This window comes from Bemisia tabaci, chromosome 2 (assembly GCF_918797505.1).
Source record: "Bemisia tabaci chromosome 2, PGI_BMITA_v3".
NCBI classification, from domain to species: Eukaryota; Metazoa; Arthropoda; class Insecta; order Hemiptera; family Aleyrodidae; genus Bemisia; species Bemisia tabaci.
In genome coordinates this window covers 21,613,281-21,641,096 of record NC_092794.1, presented here as the reverse complement: position 1 = coordinate 21,641,096, position 27,816 = coordinate 21,613,281, and the positions used below count along the sequence as shown (strand labels likewise).

The following is a 27,816-nucleotide window of genomic DNA, read 5'->3' as shown; positions in this document are numbered from 1 at the left end:
ATCACTGTGAGACTTGAACGCTGGAACAGAGAAGTAAAAGATCTTTTCAAGACATGGAGGACACAACTGATGATCTGTTTGAAAAATCTCTTATTTTTCTACCTCAGCGTTTAAGTCTCTGAGTATAAATATGTAACATTAGATATGTAATTTTCTGTAATACTTATTCAAAAGGTCATCTGTGACGTCTGGTCTGGTGTGTGTACTTATTCATCTGTGATTTCACTACGAGGGACTCAATCGGAAACTTACCCTTTCTGTTTCAGGTGGTTGCTGATAAGAGGAACCTCAGGATCTACACTTAAAATGGTGCCATATTATTTTTATTTATTGGGGGCCGTGATAGCTCTCATATCAGCCATAGACCAGTGCTACGGCCAGGAGGACGGCCTGGAAGTTCTCTACGAGTGGCGCTCGGCCGATTATCTGTGGCCGAGCGAGAGCGCCCGCGACGAGGCCATCAAAAGGAAACAATACATCCCCGGAACATCGTTCTTTTGGATGTTGATCAATACGATCGTAAGTTTATATCATATGTTACAAATTGAGATGAGCGAGGTTGTGATCTGTAATACTTAAACTCCCGCAATTGAGAATGGACTGCTGGACATGGTAAAATAGGTATCAAAATCCTATAAATTAAAACACAAAGTTCCGAATCTTTGGACGTTAACTTTGAGAGAACCACCGGACCGATTTGCCTGATCTTTTTTTAAATGAAAGCCCCTGAGCTGTAAATTTGCAGGCTGTAATTTGTTTTTCAATTTTCTCAAATTTTCTCCCATAATTTTCTCAAATTTTCTCCAATGTATTATAACTGAGGTCCGAATTTTTGGACGTTAACTCTGAGAGAACCACCGGACCGATCTGCATGATCTTTGTTTCAAATGAAAGCCTCTGATCTGTAGATTTGCAGGCTGTGATTATTTTTTAGATTTTCTCAATTTTTTTACTTTTATCGACGAGTGAAGTTCAGCTGTTTCGAAAATTTGCTTGGTATTTCTACTTTGTTGGTCGGTTTCGAAACAAGCTACGGCACCATCATTGCTAGCTGTAGAGGGCGCCCGGAGCAGCTAGTTTCTCATACAAAACGGTAGACATACTCCGCTTTCAATCACATTCATATTTCAACCTTCGACTCATACGTAAAAAAATTATATTTATCTTGTTAGCGAATTCAAATATTCCGCTCTCAAGTCAAATCTCGTTAGGTCGAAAATTCTCAAGCCATTTTGTGTTTAATTGAGCTTACTAATTTAAGTCCAACCAAGGAGCCAAGTTTTGGAGAGGGCCCAGCCAAACGGTGGGCAGATGGCATTCACGAAGAGATGGAGAGATCTCTACCATATATAAACGAGAGTTCGCTTAAAATGGATGGAAATGGAGCTTTAACCTTTTAAATGAGTTCTGGTCAAAAACGATCATTTGATGCAATTTTTTTTACGTCTGTAAATTCGTCCAATATATTTTGGTACCTGACTCCAACTGTTTTCTGAAACAGTTTCCCTCTTTACGCCCTTTTTACAAGAGGTCTCAAGACCGCAAGTGGAATGTATATTTCGCAGGTAGTCACCAATCGCCAGCAATTTGCAAGCGGTATGCGTGTTAACTCACCAAATTGCAACAATTCGCATCGAAATACAAAAGATTTCGTCGGTAAAGAACCTCAAAAACCAAAACCCGGAGTGGAGTGCCTTCAAATCTCGGCGATACTCTCAGCTTTACTTGGCAGTTGGTTTATTTGCTTATCAGAACCAAACTGAACTGAAGTCACTGATTCCATTTCACTTACTCGAGAATGTGCTGGCTAGTGCTGAGCATTTAAACAGAAAAAAAGTCTGTTTGTAACACAATAACCAATACTTCCTATTTTGTTTCTTTACTTCTGATTTTTTTCATTCAACACATGTAGATTGCGATTTGCCGACGATTGCTAGTTGCCTGCGACGCGACGTTTACAAATTAAGACTTCATATGATTTATTGATATCATTGCATTTTGCATAACCTAACTCGTTTTACTTTTTTCAGCGATGGTTCATAATGTAGTTTGTAAGGAGAAACCGACGTCTCATACATGTGCCAAAATCAAAAAGAGGACTTTCGTCACCTCACCTAGAGTCAACCGTGGTATTCCAGTCGTGCTGTCAACCATTAGTGATCGAGTTCGCAACGGCCAACATTTGCTGAAGCCTTTCCCGGATTGGCACTATAATCGGGAGGGCAACTGCGATGGCTTGACCAGTGTTTTCCGAACGCAGGTATGCTCCTTGAGAGGTATCCACTTCCTTTGAGAAGCTTCTTTAGAAAGAAAAACACAGCATTCGCTTTCTGCGAAGTTCGGGGTGAGAAAAAAATCAACTTTTTCATCATACGCCTGATTCTTCAAAGCCGCGGCAACACGGACCACTAACTTATATCGAAACTGCACTCGAATGCGATATTTTACCTCTAAAAAACCACGCCTTTAATACGCTGAATTTGTTTGTCAAAATTGGCAAGTGAATTCTTTAGTATCCTGAAAAAAAATTTAGATCTCAAATTTGAGAAAAATGACGAGTGGCTCAAAAAATTGAACCAATCCATGTGATTTATCGATGTCACTCTGACACAAAATATACCGTCCACCGGATCATCCCAGCGCATTCCAAGTGCAGGTATGATATGGTAAAAAAAAATCAGTAATAAATACTTTTTAGACTTTGCAGACGTGTGCCCCATAGGAACGCTGCTGTTATTTTCTTGAAATTTTATCCCGAAATTTTGACAGATATACCTCAGGATGCCTTAGGTTGAGACTGTCTACGTATGAAGAAGGAATTATTCTGAAAAAAAAGGAGGTTGATGTCTCTGAGATAGTCATTCAATGCAACGACATTTCAACTCCTCTTTCCCCATGTCGCCGTATTGTCCTTGCATCATTCATACTAACCGCTCCGAGTTTTCAAATAGGGAGAGTCCGTTCCCCTCGTGTGTTTACAAATAAATATTTCTCAGAGGCAATGCAATGATCTGACATTAGATCAGATGCACGTGACCTGGAAAAATGGAAACCACTGTAGTATTTGTATTTCAGGAAAACAGCCGAGTGGTACTCCTGCCGTGCTAAGGAAAAATGCCGTATGAACATTCGAGAGTTGCCAAATTTCCCTGAATAAAACATGTATTTCTGAAGAAAGTTATGCATATTTTTCCTTAAATTTCCCGATATTTTAGATTTAATTGGGTAGAAAATTATCTGAAAAATTGGAAGCAAAATATCAGAATTTACCCAGTTTTGTTGATTATTAAAGGAAATATGGCAACGCCTGAAGACTCATACGGCGTTTTTCCTGAGCACAGCAGTATTGTACCGTCATCTTAAGTTGAAACTAACACGAAGGTAATAAAAAGTCTACCTTTTCTTTGTTCACGTTTCAATTAAGTCGCTCATCATAATTTGATGTGTCCAAATTGTTGAATCAGCGTTCGTAGACGGTCTATCCATTAGAGCGATTTTTTTTTTTGAATCGTCATGTAGCCGTGACCTTATTTCAAGGACAGATTCGTAGTATTTGAGTGAGGTATCCTAATATGATTCTAAATTTATAGAGACACTTTAAGTGTGATTGACAGTGCTTTAAGTAATTTATTTCCTGTCCAGGAAAACAAAAAAGTTTATTTTAAGGATGATATGCAGAAATGAAAAGATAAAATAATAGTAATGATATGAATTATAGTACTAGAATGAAGAAGATGGTTCGCAACGTTTAAAGTCCGTGCGGCGGCTAATGTTTCAGCGCGGAAACCCATCATTGCTATGCCTTGACATTTAGTTTTATTTTTATTTTTATTCCTCCATCACGATAGATCAAGAGTGTTTTACAATTAGCTTACCCATAAAGGTCAATAATTGATTTGCTTAATTTTTTTTTAAAAAAAAAAAAACATTCTGAAAAAAATAAACAATGTAGTACGCAGTACATAGTTATACCTATGGTTTCCGCATAATTTCAGCATTTGATGTGACAGCTTAAGCACAATATAGAAATGTTCGAGAGGACCACTGTCACAATAGTAATACTCCGATAAGCACACAATACACAATTTATTTTAAAAATTTGATTAATTTCTTCATTACCTTCATAGTACCTTTTTTTTTTTTTTTTTTTTTTTTTTTTTTTTTTTTTTTTTTTTTAAAGATCTCAGATTTTTAATCAGCTTGATGGGTATTTCTTCTCATCCTCAAACTTTCCTCTCTTTTGTAGATCGACGAGTGTGGAAGACTCTGGGTGCTCGATGCAGGAGTCGTGGATTCGTTCGCCGAACGGCCACGGAGAATCTGCCCACCACAAATTCTAGTCTTTGATTTAAATGCCGGGGATAAATTGCTAGGTAAGGTGTATCACTGTATTTCGACAAAGGGCGGGATGATTTTAACTAAATTTTGATGACCATTAAATCATGGTCATTGATGGGTGGTTATTGGAGAAAACGTTGTTTTTCACCTACATATGATTAATGAGCGACTCGTCAAACTCATCTGCCTGAAAACGAATTCGTCACCATCCGGCTAAAGTATCACAAGCGCCATGCGACGTCATTGGCGGATCCATAGCAATTTGGCAACACCAGATTTCCGCCATTTAAACCTATGGAAATGTATCGATTCTTGGAGGGGCCAGGTGCTCCGAAAAGAATCGATTATTTAGCATAGGTTTAAATGGAGAAAATTAGGCGTTGCCGAATTGCTGGATCCGCCTCTGCGACGTTTCAAAATTTCAGCCATCATTATATTTTTTTACTGAGAAATTATTGGTTGAATCTGTTTGGAAATGTAACTGAATTTTATCGGCAGCACAGACAAAATTCAATGAAATTTTCGGACAACTTTGTTGCACAATATCTCTGTAAAAAAATAAAATAGCGGCGGAAATTTTGAAACGGCGCATGGCGCTTGTGATATTGTGGCCGGATAGGTACCGAATACTTTCTCTCTTATTTCGAATTTCCGGATGTAAATCATATTTTGACTCTTCCCGAGTAATTATTTGACGGGATGTAATCTTCATCCTTTCTATTCTTTCAAACGGCTTAAAAATCAAGGATTAATTAATTTAATGAGAGAAGTTTATCGTTCGTTTCATTTATTTACTTTCATACGAGCTACAGATACACGTAAGTCAAATCTGGAGCCCACGTTTCCTGCAATGGTCCAAAAAAGTTATGGAGAGAAAGCCATTCAAATTCCAAACCTGAAGTTCATATACTCAACAAGCTTAACATGTCAACGCTTAGGTCATTCACGTCGCAAATGATACTTAACATTCCGTGTTAAATATTTGAAATGGATGTGAACAGCATTGCCATATTTTTATTACGTTTCTTTATATTCTGTATCTTCTGTTCCCTACCTCTCTCGGATCTTATTCTCCTATTTTCTTGTAGTTTGTAAAACATATGATCATCCACGAGAAAAAAGCATTGCTGCGCGCCGCGCGGTGCTAAATTTTTCAGAGGAGTGATTTTCGTCAAGTTTTTCGGAACCATCGGAATTTTGAGACCTTGACGGGAAACACTTTCTATTATTCCAAAAATACAGAGCGAAGGACTTGGTTCGCATTTTTGTGCCTATGAAGAGCGTCACATTCTCTTTGAAATTCGACTATTTTAAGCCCGGTACATGGCAGGTTACCTCTTTCCCAAAACATTTTATTTCGAACAAGTGCTAGATTTCCCAAGTAGCAGCGATCGCGATAAGTTGCGATTTGATCGAAGTATATTGCAATTTTTCGACGTCGATTTAATGCAAAATTATCGAATAAAATATTGCATTAAGTTGCGCATGACTTTGCAATCCTACGCGATTTTATCAACGGCGATGTATCGCAATTTATCGAACGAAGAATCGTGATAAGTTGAGGTAAAATTTCGAATTTATAGAGATGAAATTGCGACAAGATTGAGAATAACCGCTCATATGTTTATGATCCTAGCGATTTTATCACCAAAAAAACTTAAACACTTAAAAACTAAACTTAAAACTTAAAACATCGCAATTTTTCCGTTGAAAAATTCTATGGAGCTACTCAACTCCGACTCCACCCTTCGAGGAGTAGATACCTAGGCAAGGAATATCCCTGTGCTCAGAGGGGAGTCCGAGGAGCATCTCTGGGAATTTTTGAAAACTGATTCAAATTTAGGTGCATTTTAAGGCCACTGCAATGCAAATTTTGAAGATTTTGTGTCTTCTTGCCGGATTTCAGCCTAGTTTCCCTTCCATGGAACTTAATAAACTGGAAACGTCAATTCCAAATTATTTTGATTTTTTTTTCTTTTTTTTGCTTGTTAACGCTTAAGTTCGTTTTGAAGATACTCTTCTCAATACTACCGCGCTAAAGAAACATGATGCACGGGTCCAAATCACTCCCGACATAAGGGTAAGGACTCATCTAAGATATTAATTTCTGGGATAGGTTAGTAATAATTTTCTCAACATTTTCTGTTTTGTCCTGATGAATGCAAAATAATTTAAAAAAACTCACCTGAAAATTTACAATTTATAAAAAAGATTTGGCAACATTTGAATGCACATACATGCAGTTTTTTACCTAAACACGGAAGAATAGCGGTGTGACATTTCAAATGTGAGAGTCCCGGCACTAAACCCTTTCTTCTTGTGGACTGTCACGTTCATGTTGTACACTGCCATTTTAAGGCAAAACGCCGTATGAACCTTCAGGCGTTGCCGAATTTCGATTGCTAAAACACGAATTTCCTGGTGAACGCATGAATATTTTTCTTTATTTTTTCTATACTGTTGTTCGCAATTTCACCTAAAGTTCCTGAAAATTTCATGGAAAAATATCCATAACTTTCCTCAAAAATAAACATTTTATTGAAGAAAATTTGGCAACTCTCGAATATTTATGCGGCTTTCTTCCCTAGCGCAGCAATATACCTCTAATTTAGTACTTTCATACGATTGCACTCTTACTTTGCCGTTTTTTTAGGTAGGTACCCGCTGCCGAAAAATTTACTGGAGTCAGACTCGCTGTTGATCACTATCGTGGTGGATGTAAGGGATGGACAATGCAAGGACGCTTTCGCGTACATGGCCGACGTGGTCGGGTTCAAACTCCTGGTGTTCGATCTGCGTCGTGAAGCGTATCACCGAGTCGCCCACAACACTTTCTACCCCTATCCTGACCACGGGGACTTCAACGTTGCCGGCACTTCTTTCCAGCTTATGGATGGTCTATTCGCTCTCACCCTTGGTAAGTCCCAGGTCCAGCTCCATTTAAATTACCACAGGGCGAAACCACGTATTTCCATTGCGACGTTTCAAAAATTTTGCTCCTATTTTATATTTTCGAAGAGAAACAAGCCAACTTTACATAGCTTGAAATTTTCATAAAATTTTCTGCTGACAGCTTCCAAGAAGCAGCAATCGGGATGAGTTGCTGTTTGATCGGAGAATGTATCGCGATTTTACTGTCGTCGACTCACGGGAATATATTGTCGGATGTAAAATTGCGATAATTTACGATTTCACCTCATAAATTTGCAATGAGATCGAGATTTTATCGACGCCGATTTATCGCAATATTATCGAACAAAAAGTCGCGATGAATTGAGTAAAACGCGATTTTTCAGTGATAAAATTGCGGCAAGAAGGAGGATAGCTGCTCGGATGTTGACGATCCTTGCGATTTTACTGCCAAAAAATCGTAAGAAAAAATTGATATTTTAAAATGACCTCTTAAAAAGCTCGACGGATAGTGTCATTCACCACGGCGGTGCGCTTTGCAGGCTAACGACTCTGTCTCGTAAATGGAAAGCCGAAAGCGGAATTACAATAGGGAAAATTGAACACCACTGATTGATGGTCTAGGTCATAGAAGAAACAACAACGAACCATTAACAAGGTGGCAGGTCACGACATGCACCCGCGATTTTAAAAAAAAGAAATCAGTTTCACCGCTAATGTTCAGGGTATTATATTGCTCTCTGCTAAACCTAACGCCACATTTCAAAAAACATTATGCTTTGGAACATGCAACCAACTCATCGCAAACGCACGGAGAAATGAAAACCATAGAAGCTTAATTGCATTGCATCGTTGCACAGTGTCACAACACAATTTACTTATATTTACTCAAGAGCGATTGTAAACTATGAAATTTTTGAGAATTCCCTTTGTAAATTGACGCAAGTCTGCTGAGATTTCGAATGAAAAACGTCCTCAGCAGCTACCGACAGAGTTTCCCGCGTGAAATGAAAAATATGGAAGATTGGAAATTTCCGTGAAATATTTTTCATGAAACAGGAGGCTGTGAAATATTTCTTACTTCCTAGGGGTTACAGAGTATGCAATCCGTACTCAAACACACGAAAATAGAAGAAAGTCACAATTTCTGTATTTTCCAAAACATGAAATGAGCAGGTATTTTTCAATATCTTTCATAAATTACTGAAATCTCATGAAATATTTCACGTGAAATTTCAAGATTTTATTTTTCATGAAAACCTGCAACTCTGGCTGCCGATGCCAGCTCCCGAATGATCTCTTCCTTGATAGATTCCACTTCTGCCGTGCTAAGGAAAAACGCCGTATGAACCTTCAGGCATTGCCAAATTTCCTTCGATAAATCACAAATTTCCTGGTAAACTTGTGAATATTTTCCTTCCAGTTTTTCTGATAATTTTTATCGTAATTTCACATAAAGTTCCTCAAAATTTCAAGGCAAAGTGTTCATCAATTTCCTAAAAAATAAACATTTTATCGAAGGAAATTTAGCAACTCTCGAATTCTCATACGGCGTTCTTCCTTAGCACGGCAGACTTGCCGTTAGGTGTCGCAGATTGCCCTGGTGCGCTGTAAACTTGACCAATACCTAAATATATTTCAATTTTTTCTAAGATGTGTCTAAACTTTCTTTTTTATTTTTCAGGGCCTGTCGAGCTTGACGATCGACGGCTTTACTATCACAGCTTCGCGAGTGTGCGGGAGGGTTGGGTGATGACGTCGACGCTGAAGGACCGCGCGGCGTTCCTGAAGAACGAGCGCTCTCACCCGACTTCCTTCTTCACCTTCGCCAAAGAGCGGGTCGCTCAGTCTGGGCCCGAAGCCATGAACAAAGAAGGAGTTCTCTTCTTCTCCCAAGTCACGCTCAACGCAGTCGCCTGCTGGAACTCAAAACTAGAATTTAAGCCCGAAAACCTTCCTGTGGTCGCCAAGGTAAGACTCCCTCAACCATACTGCCGTGCTCTGGAAGGACGCCGTACGAACCCTCAGACGTTGCCACATTTCCTGCAATAAAACCTTGGTTTACTGGGGAAATCGTGAATTTTTTTTCCAATTTTTTTAAGACAATTTTGTTTGCAATTTCGTCTAAAATGTCTGAAAAAATCGAGGAAAAATACGCACAATCGTCCTCAAAAACACAGGTTTTCTCAGGGGTTATTTGGCAACTCTCGAATGTTCATACGGCCAGGGCCGGATTAAGGGGGTGGCCACATGGGCCGCGGCCCATGGCGGCAAATCTATAGGGGGCGGCAAATTTTGCAATTTTTTTAAATGTAGGTATAAAAAAAATCGGATTTAGAAAAAAAAATTATTAACGAGAAAAGGAGACAAAATCTCTCATTTCCTGAGAGTATAGTAATTTCTAATTTTGTCGTCTTTCAGTGATACAAGAGACAGCACCTTCAATTAGTCGAGTTAAGAGAGAAACCAAACACGCAATTTGGCCTGGAACGGACGCGACTTAGAGAGAAATGATAACGAGGACTTCAGATGAAAAGGAGACGCCCTCGGCGCGGCGGTCGGCATGTAACACATATTAGCGCCTACAAGACTGCACGAATACTTCACGCATTGCATCAAACACAGTCCGGTCATTGCGGTCAGCGTGAAACGGATAGCGCCTACAAGAATGCATGAATACTTCACGCATTGCGGCAAACACAGTGCGATCAGCGTGAAACGCACAGCGCCTACAAGACTGCGTGAATACTTCACGCATTGCGCCAAACACGGTGCGGTCTGCGCGGCGCGGCGGCGGAAGTTAAAATCATTAATTCACATTTATGTTTGTTCTTTCATAATTTTTTCGTTCATTTCTTATGAATGGAAGGCCTTGTCCATCCAGAGATAGGTTTACGAAACTTAACTTTCGCGCAAAGTTCCGTGAACTTTTGCTAGTAATGTTGCCAGGGCTTTCCCAAAAAATGTGTTCAACACGAGTAAACGCGTCTTATGCACCCTTCCTCCGCTGGCACGTTCATTAGATGGTTTTTATTGATGTTTCAAAACGAATGAGAAGGGGGCGGCAAAATACAGGCGGCCCATAGGCGGCAAGTAAGTAAATCCGGCCCTGCTACAGACCTCTTTTTGAGCTACAAAACCCCGCTAAGAACTAAATCCGGTAAATCCGGATAAAATAAATCCGGAAAATAAAGGTAAATCCGGCCCTGCATACGGCGTTCTTCCGTAGCACGGCAGCAAGGTCCGATTGATATGCCACGGAGAAAAATTCGCATTGGCGGATTCAGCAAATTGGCAACATTGTCTTTTCTCCATTTCTATGGGAATGTATCGATTCTTGAAGGGGCCAAGTGCTCCGACAAGATTCGACTATTTATCATAGGTTTAAATGGAGGAAGTATGGTGTTGCCAAATCGCTGGATCCGCCTCTGAAAATTCGAGCATCGGACCTGAAGTTCAGGCCATATGTATCTCATACAGTTTTCGGATCCCGCATCCCCAGCTGCTGAAAAGGACGTATTTTTGCTAAATGGAACTAGAGACAGGTGGGAAAGAAGAGGTGTGCTCGTTAGTCGAGGACGGTGAGAATGAAAGAGAATTATAAAGCGTCAGTGACGTCAGCGGCGACGACGACTGACAACGCGGTCTGCAACTCATTAGCCCTGCCCAAAACGCTCTTTTGCCATGCCCACGGCTCATGAGTGCCGCATACAGTTGGCGCTTGGTTCCGTTTGATAGAATGTTAAATCCAGCTTTTCCATTTCCCTAGAAGGAATACCGCCCACATTTACATTGTTTCTTATCGAGCTTCCTGGAGCACACCCCATCTTTCCCACGCGTCTATAGATTCCGTCTTGCAGAAACACGTCCAAGTTTGAGTCACACATCTGAAGTACTTCGGTTGGAACTTTTACGGAGTAAAACGAGGTATCGAAGTGCTTCAGATGCGTGATCCAAATTTCAGCGACTGAACCTCAAGTGTTTGAATTCAAGATCCGGGAGCCTAAATGATCCATATGACCTGAACTTCTGGTCCCACCACGGAGTTTTTTTCTCCGTTTGGGTCTTTTGGACCCTCCATTTGGGGACCCTTGAAAAAACACGAAAAAGCTATTGCTTATCATATTAAATGGAGACGCATTAGAAATCAGACAGAAGGAAAAGAATAAGGAGAAGGAGACGGAGAAGGAGAAGGAGGAAGAGGAGGAGGAGGAGGAGGAAAGGGAAAAGAAAAAGAAGAAAGAGGACGGGAATAATGAAAAGAAAACTGATGATAAAGAGTAGGAACACGATAGGGAAAAAGAAAATGAAGTAGGAGAGGAGGAAGATACATACGAAGGAACAGATATTCTTCCTATTTCCTTCTTCTTTTCCTTCTCCTTCTTCTCCTTCTTTTCCCTTTTCTTCCCTTCCTCTTTTGCTTACTATTCCTTTTCCTTTTAACATTCTTCCTCTTTTTCTCCCTATTCTTTTTCCTCCCTATTCCTCATTCTTGCACATACAGGGTGTGCAAAAAGTATGGATATCTCTTATTATTGAATCATATACTAATATTGTCTTCATAATTATTAAAAGAGAATACTTGAGGCTTGTAACAACATTTATAATTTATTGTTTTCAACTTTAAAATATGTCTTAAAAGGCTGTGACTCTTGAAAGAGCGGCCACTGATAGTTAATTTTTACTAACGGGAATTACTGAGCGGAAGAATAACAAGGATTCCTTTCAGCGAGCTGATAGTTAATTTTTTACCAACGGGAATTACTGAGCGAAAGAATAACAAGCATTCCTTTCAGCGAGCGTCCATAAGTAATCATCTACCCGGTCGGTATATTGAAAGAGGACTCAAACTCAAGTTGACAAGGCACAATACCAAACTTTTCAATGATGTCACACGGCGCCTTCATTACAGCCACACGCAACATTCTATTCTCGTCGATTTCGCATCAATGAAGGGGCATTCTTGACGAAGTAATGCTGCGTTTTGCTCTTTCAGCGCAACTCTCACGCAAAAGAACTTTTACGAACAAGTTCGTAGACACTTTCCTCCCTACTGTGCCTTTTTTTTATCAATAAAATACAACAATAAACGAGAAAGTAAAAACCCGAGACGTTCCGACTCGAAACTGAGTCATTTTCAGTTAGAAAATGAATTAAAAATTAAAAAAATATCGATGAAAAAACCTGAGACCTACATGTTGACCTACGTGACTTACACGATGGAACATGTGGGTCTCAGGTTTTTCCATCTGTATTTTTCAATTTTTTTTAATTCATTTTCCGACTGAAAATGACTCAGTTTTAAGTCGAAACGGCTCAGGTTTTTAATTGATGTATTTTAGCCTTATTGTTTCCCGTTTTTCCCCCTTGTTTTTCTCTTGTCATTCTAAAAGTCTGACGTCACTTATGAATGATCCCTGATTCGAACGAGTCTGTTTCCAGAATGACGTCACGATGCAGTTTCCCTCCGGCCTGAAAGCGATCAACGACGAGATCTACGTGATGAGCTCTCGGCTGCAGAAGTACCTAGACGGCTCCCTGGCTAACAACGAGATCAACTTCAGGGTGCTGCGCGGCTCTCAGCCGGCCCTGATCCAGGGCTCCGTGTGCGACACCAGGTCTGCTCCTTCTGCCTCTGGCTCCATTGTTTACCCTAGCGAATTCGTAAAACCCGTCTACGAATCGGGCTCCGAAAAATCCACAACTTCGGCCACCCGTCGAGACCCGCCGCCCTCGACTTACGGCTGAGCTTAAAACTCTGCTTAACAGCCGCTTTAGAGTAATTTAGTTGCTTGCATTATTAGCTGGTAAGGTTTCGAACGGTGCTGTCGTGATTAAGATTGAAGGGAGAATATTGTACGTATTTCTGTCTTACGGAACTAAGCGCCAATTTGAGTTCCTTTTTGAGGAATTTAGAATGCCGGATAGCGCGTTCTGCCGAGCGGAACTAAGCGCCGTGGAAAAGCATTGCGAGTATAGGACGGAATGAGCCCGACGCCCGGTTCCGCCGCCAATCAAAGCCCCCCTCTATCTTCCTCCCCCTATGGCGCTTAGTTCCGTTTGACAGAAATACGTCCAATGAAAGTCGCAGGTTGTTAACGGGATAGAAATGAAATATTTCCGGTGAGCTCAGAAAAAACGCCGGAATTTTCAATCATGATGTGACGGTAATGAGTAGGTACTTATTTTTTACGGCCAGTGATTGATTCTAACGCAAAGGCCACGGAGGGTTATTCGATATTTGAGAAAAGTATGAAAATCCCGCAATTTTTTAATACATTTATTTACTCTTATGAGTTCATTTTTCAATATGCATTGTTTGCAACGTATTACCCCTCTTTGTTTCCTCTGGACACATAAATCCAGTAAAACCTTGCGTTTTCGCGTGCGACACGAAGAGAGGTTAAATTTTCAGTCAAAAGCGTGATCGAAATTAACATAATTTCGCGGGTCGTACCGTGAGCACTCAAAAATATGAAAGTGCTATATATACTTCCTCTTCTTCTCCCTTTTTTAAATATCATTGTTAATCATGATCACGACAGCTTCAGGCACTTACCTTTTCAGCACAAATTTGAGTAACAAGATTAGAATGATTTTGAACGATTTTCCGGAAAATCCGTGCGAGATACCTAAAAAAGAAAAAAAATAAAAGGACAAATGGTCTTTGCGGATTCAGCGCTGAAATCACCGCTATCTTGATCCTTCCTTCATTTTGACATGCACATTGTGCCACCTCGGACATTGATCTAGAAGCATAATTGGGCTTCATTTTGCAATTTGAAACTAAAATCTCTGGCTCATCTGTAAAAACACTTGTCTACGTAGAGAAACTAATGGTAAATACGTTGTTTTTAAAATGAGCCAGAAATTGTAGCTCTGAATTGTGAGATGTAGCCCAGTACAGTCCTAAATTCTAATCGAGTTACTCAGCATTATAGGCATTGGTTTAATTAGTTATGGTACAAACGGCATGTTAGATTTAGATCTCTCGTAGTTAGTGAGCTCTGGTGCTGGGTGAATATTGTAAAAAAAACAGACTGGGAAGGATTTAACGTTCTCTCTTGTAAATACGAAATTGTTTCGGCGAAATGTTTGTGTTTTCGAATCGCAGGCGGAATGGCACATCGGGATACTGGCTTGTTCCCAGCCAGCCCCAGCCGCGCCCTTGCCCCTTTCGATTTCGGCCGGCGAGACGTGGAGCGGGATTTACGCGCGCTTTCCACCGACGAAGAGCATGGAGGCGCAACGGGTTCCCAGTATTTTAAAATTATTATTTTACGAGTTTACGTCATTTCAGTGACGCCTCTTGAAAGTTAGCAACACCCTAATTCCTCCATTTAATTCCATTAAAAATCTCGATTCCAGGCGAGGCAAGCTGCCTCGCCAAGAATCGATTGTTTTATATACATTTAAATGGAGGAAAAAGAGTGTTACAAACTTTCAAGAATCGCCACTGCATCATTTTCGATCGGAGTTGGTAGCCTACGCTTTTTTGGGGGGTTGCGAGAGGGAGTAACCTATTATAAATGCGCAGTTGCGATATCGTCCACTGTTATATTTCCGATGCACTAATTCTGTCAAATCTTTGGGGGGGGGGGGCGAAACTCGAAAAAAATTCTAAAATACCTTTGAAGTCGTCAGTAAACAAATGCGGAGCAAAATTTTAAATATTTCCGAAAAAGCTATCAAGGTTTTCAAAAAATGGCCCCAATAAAGATGGACCTGAGCGCGCGCGGGGGGGGGGAGGGGCATAGGGGTATAAAATAACTCTAGCACAATTTGTTATGGCAAATTTCGAAATGTTTACACATTTTCGGGGAAATCGACTGTTAACGAGCGTGGCTAGAGTAAATTCTTCATTTCCTTCGAAATTTGTGCACTGTCTACTTAAGAATAATGAAAAATATTGATGTAAAATTTGTGGTTGGTTTAAATCAATTAAATTTCACAGAGTAATTTAAATGTGTTCCATCAAAAAATTATGTAAAACTTACGACCAAAAGTTTATGACGCCGTTTTTAACGGAGGGGTATCAAAATAAAAATTCTCTGTACGTTGGGTTACCTACTCATATAGATAAAAGTTATCATCTTTAACTTTACCGTTTTTAAGTGATGGACGTAAGAGCGATATATACTATTTTGCTGGTGCTGTTACTTACCTTCCCAAAGGTAATAAGCTATTGGAGTCGAAAATGACGACAAACTGTTCGCAAGCTCTCTATAGCATCCAGAACAGACCCGGTTCATAAAATTATGCTCGTTCAATGTTATTGTAAATAGATGCTATCAGAATAGCACACTTATGATTTTTCCTCTTAATTTTGTTAATTTCGTCTTTATAATTATATTTTTACTTTACTTTTCCTGCATGTTTAGCATTAGTGTCCTAGTGACTTTGTTTCTCCTTTTGTACAATGTAGTATACATGCTTGAGATCAAATATTTTATTCATTTTACTTTCTCTCCTGATACGGAATACACACCTATCCAAATTTTTCAAAACACTTATATTACTTGTACTGTACGCAGTTTTCAAGAACTTGAAAGCAATTGAATCAGTCAACTTTTGATTTGAATAGATGTGTATACAGGGCCGGATTAAGGAGGTGGCCACATGGGCCGCGGCCCATGGCGGCAAATTTTGCAATTTTTTTAAATTCAGCTATAAAGAAAAATCGGATTCAGAAAAAAAAATAACGAACGAGAAAAGGTGACAAAATCTCTCATTTCCTGAGAGTATATCTCTAATTTTGTCGTCTCTAATTTCTGTGATACAATAAACAGCACCTTTAATTAGTCGAGTTAAGACTAAGAGAGAAACCGAACACGGAAATTGGCCTAGAACGGCGCGGCGCACAACGCAATGATGACGAGAACGTGAGATGAAAAGGAAAAACCCTCGGCGCGGCGGTCGGCATGTAACACATATTAGCGCCTACAAGACTGCATGAATACTTCACGCATTGCGTCAAAGACACCACGGTCGCTGCGGTCAGCAGCGGGCAGCGGGCAGCGTGAAACGCATAGCGCCTACAAGACTGCATGAATACTTCACGCATTGCGTCAAACACAGTGCGTGCAGCAGCGGTCAGCCCGGAACGCATAGCGCATGTAAGACTGTAGGAATACTTCGGCCCATGGGCGGCAAGTAAGTAAATCCGGCCCTGTGTGTATATCTGGGTTAACATTTAAATGAAAGGTATTTTACATATCTTATGAATCTTTCAGAAGAAAGTGAACTAAAAAATTTCAATGTCCAGCCTAATTACGCTGAAACAGCCTACCCTCTCCTTTTTTGAGCTTAATATGCGTACATTTAAATTAAAACGAACACATCGTTTGGATGGTAAAAAAGAAGAAAAAAGAAGAAGAAGAAAAAAAACCATAAAGTAAACGAGTGAGGACATACATATTCGGCTGCGGTTCTTCCAAAATGAAATAACAAATACTTCAGACATGAATGCCCTACTAATTGACTGATTCTCTGTTCCTAAAATCATCTTGATTTGTGTGCTAAACAGTAAGTGAATTTGGAGTACTTGTATCGTATTTGTAAGGGGGGGAAGGGAGGCTGGTCATAAACTGGGACGCTGAGAAATGCGTTTCAAGTAGGTATGTATTTCAGCAAAGTATGATGTTGCTGATGAAACGCGATGCAAAGAAAATGGGGAAAAAACTAAAAATTAAAAATTAGTGCTTCAGATTTGTTTGACTTCAAAGCATTTATTGGCTATATGGCACTGAAAAGTAAGTTTTAACGTAAAATTTTAAGATGTTAGGAAAAGGATGAATACATTTTGGGAATAAGTAAAAAGTAAACCAAACCTGCACTCGATTAAAATAATTCTATATCGTTTACTATCCTTCAGTAATTTGCTTTTAACATGTACATAAATGCATAAAGAACTATTGCTTCTATTCTTCGTCAAGCGGCCGATTACCTCCGTGACTTTATCTAGCTTTCTGTAAATACTTCTGCCGTGTTCCATGGGTTGACTAAACATCCGAAGGAGTTCATGTGAGTATTGAAAATCACAATTATTACTGCACACTAGGAGTTTAGAAAAATAGCTGCAATTACAACTATATGAATGGATACACATACTTTACCAACCATTATTTGGAAACTTGGTTTTTCCCCCTTTTCATCTCGAGGAGGAATCATGTTCGTAAAAAAGGTGACACAGATTAACAGAAAAATCTACGTCCCGAGTAGCATTTTAAAAATTAAACAGAATGGAAACAATTTTTCAATTTTATTTTTGCGAAAAGCTAAAATTGGCAATAATTATAGCTATTATAACTGCAAATAGCTGTCATTCCGAAAAGATATAGTTGATAAAATCTGACTCCTTCACAATGCGGTCAGATTTAACGTTTACCTAATACATTTTTTAAATTAAAATTTTACAGGCTAAAGTTGAATTGCATCTCCATTTTCACCTTTCAAAATATCCGTTCTGTTTTATTGTTTTAAATGAATCGAACCAAGGTATCTCTTTGAAATTTTCTGTTTAAACTTTCGTGATTTGTGAAGAAAATTCATAGAAAATTTCCATCGAACCTTCATTGATGTCCTTTAAAAAAAGGAATAAAACATTAGCGACTATGCATAACGCCGCAATTGGAGATGAGCATTTTCTTACTTTCGTCATCGATCCATGATTGACATTTTTTGTTCGTTCTTTTCTAAACTCTCATATGCACTTCTGCGTAGGAACTTTCAATCACTATGATGTTCGGTGGTTTTAATTAAAAACAGAAAAGAGGCAAAAAAATTATCATCGACATTTTTTTTGGGACGACGCAAACACTTGTTTTTGATCGAACGATGAGCATGATTGTTGCCAATCGCGTGTTCGTTGTGTCTGGGCCTCTGTGCAGTAACATGACGTCCGCTAAAGTCTGGAAGCCTCAGCCAGCGAGACAACGAAAACACGTCACAACGACGTCTGAGGGGCTTGGAGGACAAGGCGCATAAGTGCAGTTTTTGCAATAACGAGAGATACGTGTTTGAAGTTTCGAAATTGCATGGATCCTAGTGGTGGAGAGAAAGTTTAAACTGACTTTTTGATGCTTAAAAATTGGAATTTGGGGGCAAATTTTTCATTAAATATGCATTAAGACTAGTTTTACTTGGATTGTATTTTGCAAAAAGGAACCACTAGCACTGCAATGTTGCTAAGATTGTGCAACTTCTTTTGTCTTGGAGGAAAAACCCGATTATCCCCTCATAGTTTCTATTTTACTCGCTAAAAACTGTAAATTTAAGGCAAAAATTACCATCTAAATTTCATAGTTTTTCACGATTTCCGCAATTTTATTGCAAAAGATGAAGTTGCACAATCTTAGCATCATTGCAATGCTAGTGGTTCCTTTTTGCAAAATGCAATCCACTTGAAATCGTTAAAATCTTAATTTTTTTAAAACCTACACTTATGCACCTTGTCCTCCAAGCCCTTCATTTCCCTTTTTGCCAATGCACTCATGACGAATCTCTCTCTTTTTTGCAGTGATTATTGGACCGACTACGTCAACTACGATACCTACGACCTCTTCGGGCCTGACTCGCTGGGCCCTGGTCCCGGAGTCCTGGACAGCAACTCCCTGGAACAACTCACCCCTTACAACCCCCTCGAGGACCGACCCTTGAGCCTCTCCAACTACTCATCGACCCCTCTCCACCGCCCCCCGCCGCCGAGCAAATGCGACTACGCGCGGGACCCCACATGCCTCTTGAAACCCCAACCCTTCAAATACTCGAAAGGCTTCAAGTTCTACAAGAAACCTGCGATTGCCTACGCGGCCGGGGGCATCGAGCCGCTGCCTCTCCTGGACGACAGCCACGAGAACCGGACCAAGATAGGGTCCTCCGCCACCCACGTCATATACTACAACCCCATCGCGGTTAGGTACCCGGAGAGTTTCGAGGAGCCACCCCTGGAATTCGGATCGCGGGTCGCTCCGGGGAAGGATAGACTTCGAGGGGACGAGGAGCCCCCGATTTCACCCCCTATTCCGCCCTTTAAAAATCTACAATTCTACCCGGCCAGGCCCCCTTTTTACGAGTACGCCATTAATCACCCAGCTTCTGGATTCGGACCACCGAGTATACCCAAATTCCCGAGGAAATCCCGCGGAAGACCGCCTGGAGTCCTCCGTAGCCCATTTAGTAGGGTTAGGTTCACCAGACTATCTAAGAAAAGGTGATGGACCTCAAGACAGGGTCATGAGTACTGCCGTATTAAGGAAAAACGCCGTATGAGCCTTTAGGTGTTGCCAAATTTCCCCCGGCAAATCACTAATTTTCAGGAAAATTTTTGAATTTTTGTCTACCAATTTCGCAAATAATTTTGTTTGTAATTTGATCTAAAACATCAAAATTTTAAGAAAAAATATCCATAATTTTCCAGAAAAATGAACATTTTATCGAAGGAAATTTAGCAACTCTCGAATGTTTACACGGCGTTCTTCCTCAGCACGGCCGAGTAGACCTTCTGAAAGATGTATTTCCTCATGAAAATGTTCCCAGAGTACTATGGACGTATCAAAAACTTTTGAAAGTATATAACTTTTGAGGTTTAAATACGTCCTTAGTGGTCTAGGTATAATTTTGTGAACGAGACTTATGTCTTGCATGATGTCTAATTTCATACCTAGCCGGTGGTCCATTGAGCTGTGAGGGTCTCCTTTGAATATGAATCAAATTAATGTCAAAACATAGGTAACATTTTCAAGAAGTTAAATTTACATGAGATATATTTTACATCAATTCTGGAAATCAACTCCTAAATAAGATCTAGCGACGGTGCAACTCCTAAACCACGTATGTAGTTTGCCGTGTTTCAAAATTTCCGCTCCCTCCCCAGTTATTTGAAGGAGAACAAATCAACTCTGTTTTTTGAAGTTCTCACAGAATTTTCTTCACACTGGAAAGAAAGATCAAGGTTTTCAGGAATTAGTATTGCGTAGTTTTCCATTTTAAAATTTAAGAATGGCAGGAAGTCTGTAACGCAACGTCGGAAACAAAAATGCGTGGTTTGGAAGTTTTACCATCGATGCGTATTTCTATGGGCGGAACTAGGAACTTTTTGTGAAGGAAGGGAGGCAGAGGAGCATCTCATTCATCAGGGCACAATTTGGCACGAAACGCATTTATGCCACTGATCGACCTTGAGACCGACTTTAAGGTTTGGAAAAAGCATCCAAAATTGATGCCTTCAACGCCTTATATGATAGAACGATTCAGGAGAAAAGTTCTCCTCAATGGGTAAAATATGCACACCATATATACATGACTAAATGAGTTACCTTTCAGTGAATACTGAATACCATTTTTGCGAGTTTTTTAGTGAGTAATTTATCATAAAACAGCAAAATAAGTTACCAATTCTTACAATGATATTAATACCATACTTGTGTTACCATACATTACCAAAGATATGTGTCAATAATAATTTAACATTAATTCTTAAGCTCTCCAGACCAAATCATATAGGTGAACAGAGAGAGGCTCGATGTAAATACTTTCATTCAGTTCTTCAAAACCAAGTTTGAAGCGAATAATTGGCAAAATGATCGTCTTGTACCATGGAGGTAATTACGTATACTATGTGGGTGCCATTTACGATCGTGAAGTTTCTCAGGATTTACTTATATTTTCACTTCGTCTGTATGTATCATTTTGTGGCGTCCCTTAATTTCTCAATTTATTCTCAGCTACATTGCTCGCTGTAATAAGACATTTAGTTGAAGCGAGAATAGATTCCCGTCATTATCGGTATCGTGGAATGACGCTAAGCGGTTCATTTTTTGCCACCCCCCCCCTTCCCCATCGGAGAAAAAAATAAAATTTAAAGATAACCAAAGGTAAATAGAAAAAATCGACAATTTGAATTTTTTCTGCACATCACCCAATTAGAACTCCTCTAACAGCACTGTGAGACTTTAGGAATCCCAAAATTTCTGTCTGCTAGGATATTTCCGTCTTAGTGAGTTTGTTAAAAAGTTTAATTTAAATAATTGGGTCTGCGAACAAGTAGGTGAATATTACTCCAATCGACGCGAATCAATCTGAAAATTAAAGAGTAAATCGATCGACAGCGATTCGATATTTACTTACTCACATTCAAATTGATTGACATGAATCAATAAAAAAGAAGAAGAAAAAACCGAAAAAATCGTTTGATTTTAATTCTACGTGGAACTTTTCCAAAGAATGCCAAGTGTAGATTAAGTTGAGTATTATTTTATCAAAACTGCCTTTATTTTTATAATGTGAGATAGATAGGGTGTACGTGTGCGTATGAGCGGTGTGTGATAGAAAGAGCGAATGTGTGCTATGAGAGGGAGTAAGGAGAAGAGTTTTTACAGTTTTTGCGTGCGGGTGTGTTAGTTTAGATTTAACAATGGATTTTGTTCCAACAGAGTCGATTCGAGATGATGTAAATAAAAGTTTATGTTGAATCTTACATACACTTTGCATAATGAATTATTCTCAGTGTATACAAATCCTTCCATGCAGATTTAAAAAATTGAGAAAAAGTGAAATGACCATATATGTGATAAAAACTCTACTTACCATGCTAGTTAGAAATTATTTATTTATTTGTACTGTGAAATAAAATGCCTTTTTTATATTTGTACATTTTGAGTACCCTTATTTGGACTTTGGACCCTCTGAATCATGATGCTCAATATAGCACGTGTATCAGGTCGGTAGCCTTTGCCTATGGAACTGATGTAAAACACTGATTGTGACTTCAATATGGACACCAGGGCCGGATTAAGGGGATGGCCACATGGGCCGCAGCCCATGGCGGCAGAATGTAGGGGGCGGCAAATTTTGCGATCTTTTTGAATGTAGGTATCAAAAAAAGAGAGAAAAAAATCGGATTCAGAAAATAAATTACGAACGAGAAAAGGCGACAAAATCTCTCATTTCCTGAGAGTAAAAGTATAAAAATTTCAAATTTTGTCGTCTTTTGGTGATACAAGAGACAACACCTTTAATTAGTCGAGTTAAGAGAGAAACAAAACACGCAATTTGACCTGGAATGGCGCGGCGCGGCGGTCGGCGTGAAACGCATAGCGCCTACAAGACTGCGTGAATACTTCACGCATTGCGCCAACACGGAGCGGCGGTGGAAGTTAAAGTTTTTAACCACATTTATGTTTGTTCTTTCATAATTTTTTCGTTCGTTTTTTGTAAATGGAAGGCCTTGTCCAAACAGGGATGGGTTTACGGAACTGAACTTGTGTTGGTATTAACAGTGGTTTCACAAAAAATGTGCCCAACACGAGTAAACGCATCTCATACACCCCTCCCCCACCGGCACGTTCACTTGATGGTTTTTATAGATCGTATTCGACGGATCACACAGGTGAGATTAAAGCAAACGATACATCGAACCACTGTCGAATACGATTTATTGAGGTTTCAAAACAAATGAAAAGGTGGCGGAAAAATCCAGGCGGCCCATGGGCGGCAAGTAGGTGAATGGTGATGGACACTGACCTCAGTAATCTCAGGCATTTAATTGACACTAGTGTTTTAGTTCTGTTCCAAAAGAGAGGGCTGCTGACCTAGCTGTCATTTTAACCAATTTAATTATGTATTTTTCATAGCTAATAGCTTGCAGTTAGGAATTAAAGATGAGAGTACAATGTTCTACAGTGTATAAAATACTTTTTAAAATCATTTCCAATCGATTGCATTCACTTGCGTAAGCAGAGTTCCTGTTTTTGCTCTTGGTACAATGTGAGTACAGTACCTACATGATTGAAAAGAAAAAAATCCTCGAAAAATATGTTTTCGGAATTGAAAATTGAAGAAAAAATGGCCCGAAAAAATGACGAACATCACATCAGACACTCGCATGCTCGTATTTTTCTCTCCAAATCAAGCTGGTGCGCCGTTGTCGAACATTCGTTCTCTTGTGTCACGCAAAGAACTACTAGGATTTAAATTGATGTGAGAGGACAATTTGATCAGTTCCTAAGGAGTTTCTTGGTTTTCAAGTGTTTCGCCATGTCATCAGCACGTCAGATTACTGCTTTTCTCGTGGTAATTATTTTAGTTATTTTTCATTTCTCATGCAATATTTATACATTTAGCCTCTGAACATTTCCCTATGTTTTGAGATGTGCGGCGTTTCACGATTTTTTTCAATCCTTCAATTAAACTAGTAACCTATATTAAATATGAAATTTTTCTTGGCGGACAGTGGCTAGGACTCGAAATCAGTTAAAAATTCACAACTGAAGCGCTAGGTGCAGAATGGACATTATTTGATTTCAGTGTCTCAGAATCTCAGCTAAAGTTTCATCCACCATGATTAAAGCAAACGTATGGAATTCTTTGTAACTTTTAATTAATTTTCTTCATGATTTTACGAAATCGAAAATTTGCAGAAAATTCTGTGATTAGTTTCCTCTACAAAATATAAATTAGCAGCGAAGATTTTGAGACACCGCATCCAAGAAATGTCATTTTAGCACCGAACGCCTGAACTGCACTCCCATCCAACATTTTACGTCTCCAAATTAAAATTATCTCTCTGCAGGGTCTCGCATCCCCCATTATCAAAGCTATTCTTATCCAAACACCCTTTTTACTTTTTTCCCCCGAAAGAATATCATCCAAATTACAATTAGTTCATCTACAGTTTAAGTAGTATTCCTTTAAGCTGACAAACTGCTAATTATTTCACGGATGACATCATTCGTCGGTGCTGTGCTTACAAATGAAACGTTACTCAAAGGCACGCCATATCCTCTCCCAGAAATTCTTCTTAGCACCGCTAAATTGACTTCACTAGATGACCTTTTTATCGCTTACCGTAAAGCTTTTTACCGCTAAGGTGATTTACTGGATGATTTTTTTTTTATTGCTAACCAGAAAATCTTCTACCGTTACGGTGACTTTCGCAAGCGGACCTGGAAAAGAGATAAAGAAAAAATCGTTCATGAAACATCATTCATATGCCTAGAAATTTTCGTATCAGTAATGAAATTCTGATCCCAGTTAATGACCAAAATCCATCGGTGATCTGTTGGTACATATAGAGAAAATGTGAACGTTGAATGCGGAATAATGTTGCCACCAATATAACCACGTTTACCTGTATTAAACATTGTATTACGATGGTGAAACTGATAGACCACGTATCTCGTTTGCGGCATTCGAAAATCTGTCATTCCATTTTATTTTTTTGAGAGAACAAATAAATGTTACTCCTTGAAGTTTTCACGGAGTTTTCTTTGTATAGAGAAAAAAAAATCCTGGAAGTTTTCAAGAATTTACGTTGAGTGGTTTTCTATTTAAAAAATGAAGTATGACAGGAAGTCTACACCGTCGCAAACCGAGATATGTGGTATGGTAGTTTCACAGTCGATTAGTGGCTTACCATTAACAGTGCATCGCCTCGAGCTCATTCTGACCAGTTCGCCTTCAATACTAAAGTAAGCAATGTGAGCGGCTCTGGAGCAGTGTTGCTTGCAGTATAATGTAGCCATGTTTATTCGCATTAAACATTATATCAAATGACTTCTATGTACTAATGGTGCACCGTTCCACACTCACACTAACCGGTTCGCCTTCAATACTTAAATAGGCAAAGTGAGCAGCTTTGGAGCGGTAATAGTTGCTTACGGCAGTGTGGCTGCGTATTTTTGACTCACTCAATGTGATGTATGCGCGATTTTACTCACGAAAACACTAATGATTAGGTGTTTTTCATGTGTGCAACTGCAACAAAACCATTCCTAGAGTAGCACGGTTGCAATGAATTGCAACCACACGGTAAAATGATTGCTATCGTAACGGAAAATTATGTGGATGTTGGCTAGTCACTGGTTGAAGGGGCTCGCTCCCTACTTTGTTTATTGCACTAAAATTGAACCAAAGTTGCAATTTTTTTGCATTGCTAATTGTCAACCTCCCTCGCGCTTGAAACGCATTTCATTGATCATTTAAAATCGTCATCTGCTTACCAAATAACTGTGAAAACAATGCAATTATACATGATAGAAGAAATTGCAATTTCATTGCATTGAATTGCACAATTATTGCAATATTTCCGCTGCTTGGATGGGGTTCCTATGCGCAGAATCCTCAATCGATTACACTAATTTGTATTAACACACTATTTTGTTCTTTCAAGCTCGGTTGCCTTGCCACCACCTGCACAGCGATGGCAACGGACGCCGAAACCAGCTATGTAGCCCTCCGAAAAGAAGAAACCCCTCCAAAAGAAGGAATCCCCCGCAAAGAAGAGAGCCTCCAGAAATCCCGCATGATTTGAACAGTTTCTTCGGAGCGAGTCACCACCCCCTTTCATTCTCATACTTCGACGCGACCGCTCAACCCTCACCAATCGCGCCGAAACCAGAAGCACAAACCAGAGAAGTGGTCGCACCCTCAGCATCGGAATCTTCGTCCAACAGTCCATCCCTCAACGCCATCCCGTCCCTGAACAAGATCCCATCCGGCAACGAGAGCCCCTTCAGCGTTATGTCCGGCACCACGATGGACACAATCCAGCAGGCCATCCGCGACCTGAAGCTGACCATCGCTGAGATGGACGAGAAGTTGGATCGCGTCGTCCAGAAGGTGGCGCCCGAAGGGAAGGTGTCCATGATGCGCCAAGGGACCGAGATGTTCAGGAAGTTCTTCCGACTCCCGCCGTCGAACACTCCCGACCCCTTGAAGACGGCAGCTGAGAGAGGCTATGGATCGTTCGGTGGTGGACGCGACAGTAAGTACGAGAGGGGTATCGGTCTCAGTCACTGGTAAAAAAAAAACCTCTTGGTTCAAGAGTGCAGTTTCTTGTCGCCGGATTTAGGAGTCTGGACTCTTGTTTCAATGCAAAATCCGCTTGAATCAATGCAAAATCCGCTTAAAACAAGAGTTCAAGACTCTTAAATCCGGCGACAAGAAACTGCACTCTAAAGTCAATGCAATGCGGCATTGGTCCAAGAGGTTTTTTTTACCAGTGGTTATTGAGATCTTGCTGAAGAGGAAGCGAGGAGGGTGATCTAGAATAAAGATGGGTACTCGCATCTTGGCCTAACGCGAAGTAGCGATCGGTCAGCCAGAAAATGGACTATCCACACAACTGCGTCGAGACATGAATGATCGATTATCGATTGCTATCCATTTGAAGCTATGGTAAAGAATCGATTATTCAGGTATTCGGTATGCGAACATTGTGTTCATCGATCCTTTCCCATAGGTTTAAACGGCAGATCAATCGATGTATCGGAAAGCACGCCACGCCACTGCCACACGATGCATTCTAGCATCGCTGTTGGAGAAGCTGATCAAAGGGCGTATTTTCGCGAACGGATTTAGCTCACTTTTGAACCCGAATTAACAGAACTGCCAACTAAAAAAAAAAAAAAAATCAATAGAGGTAAAAAACTAAACACTACGATTTGATGACTACCTCGGGGGTGGGTCAAGAATTTTGTATGTAGTCGTTATTGCTGCCAACATGGACATTGAATTTTGCCGGCACATGGCCGCTCAGAGAGAGAGATCAGTTTTTTTCTTCAAGGAAGTTGGCAGTAAGTCAAAAGCTGATCCAAAGCTTCTCGAGGAAATTCTCCGAACAGGATCGTCTATTCCAAAGCGCGCGAAAACACGTCCGCATGGAGAGCATTGACGTTTTTCTGAGGTTAAATTCTCGTAAACCTACTGATAAATCTTGCTGAAACTTGGTTTATCCAAAGTCTGAGTCATCTGAATGATTATTAATTAATGAAATTCTAAAAACTGACAGTAATTTTAGCAGAATCCAACTGGAAAGAGCGCCAATACTCATTTGACATGCTCGTGATTTTAAACGATTAAAATAAGGGGGCGGGCCATTTTCGACATTGCGAGTACCCACGTTTTTTATAGGTTACACCATTATTGTGTGGACTGGGAAGATAATCAGTGATGCCATCTCAGCTGAATCTAGTGACGAGGAAGTAAGGAAGGGGGGGGGGGGGGGGGTCAAAAATGTCTGCACATACACTAGTGTTGACCAACATAGTTTGGAAATTAAGAACATTTTTAAATGGCCTCTCACCATTTTTGCACCTGAAAATGAATTGTATCCGTGATACGAACTCATGCTCGTGCATCAAAGTCAACCTTTGATTCATAGATGACAATGAGTAGTAGGTAGAACGTCAGGGGTCGAATTAAGAGGATGTTCAATATCTTTCAAGAGACTCATTTTTGCCTATCGTCTAAGCTTTTTGATTACTATAAGCAAGTCTGTTTTCCCCATTAATTGTTATTACATGTTACTGTGTTAGATTTCAACTTACAATTGGTATAGGTTGACACAATAGTTTAAATTTATCATTAAGTGTAAAAAAGAAAAAACTTTGTAGTTTTATCCATGGATTTGGGCCATGAATTTTCGCATTATGTAGCATTGAATATAATCGTGAATATTCATAAATATTAGTTGTTTTTCTTTTAGTCCTAAATTATTTTTTTATCATTGCTGTATTTTCAATATAGGGAAACTTTTTGAATGATCTTTTGTAAATTAAAAGAAGTGGA

The 27,816-nt window shown here is 39.8% G+C and overlaps 1 protein-coding gene across 1 annotated transcript; it reads left to right on the top strand.

Annotated features, from left to right (window-relative positions):
- Nucleotides 1-385: 385 nt before the first annotated feature.
- LOC109043612 (dopaminechrome tautomerase) lies at nt 386-27,712 on the top strand. Its single transcript, XM_072296917.1, has 8 exons — nt 386-519; nt 2,031-2,260; nt 4,247-4,373; nt 6,992-7,255; nt 8,933-9,219; nt 12,691-12,866; nt 18,767-23,319; nt 25,418-27,712. Exons 2-7 carry the CDS (start codon nt 2,033-2,035, stop codon nt 19,461-19,463), a joined length of 1,779 nt encoding a protein of 592 aa, XP_072153018.1. The 5' UTR covers nt 386-519; nt 2,031-2,032; the 3' UTR covers nt 19,464-23,319; nt 25,418-27,712.
- Nucleotides 27,713-27,816: the final 104 nt, after the last annotated feature.

What these genes read in the sequence shown, in the direction of transcription:
- LOC109043612 (XM_072296917.1), top strand. Translation starts at nt 2,033, where the DNA reads ATGGTTCATAATGTAGTTTGTAAGGAGAAACCGACGTCTCATACATGT. An exon ending in TGCCGGGGATAAATTGCTAG is followed by an intron (nt 4,374 to 6,991) that starts GTAAGGTGTATC and finishes CCGTTTTTTTAG; the next exon opens with GTAGGTACCCGCTGCCGAAA. An exon ending in TCTATTCGCTCTCACCCTTG is followed by an intron (nt 7,256 to 8,932) that starts GTAAGTCCCAGG and finishes TTTATTTTTCAG; the next exon opens with GGCCTGTCGAGCTTGACGAT.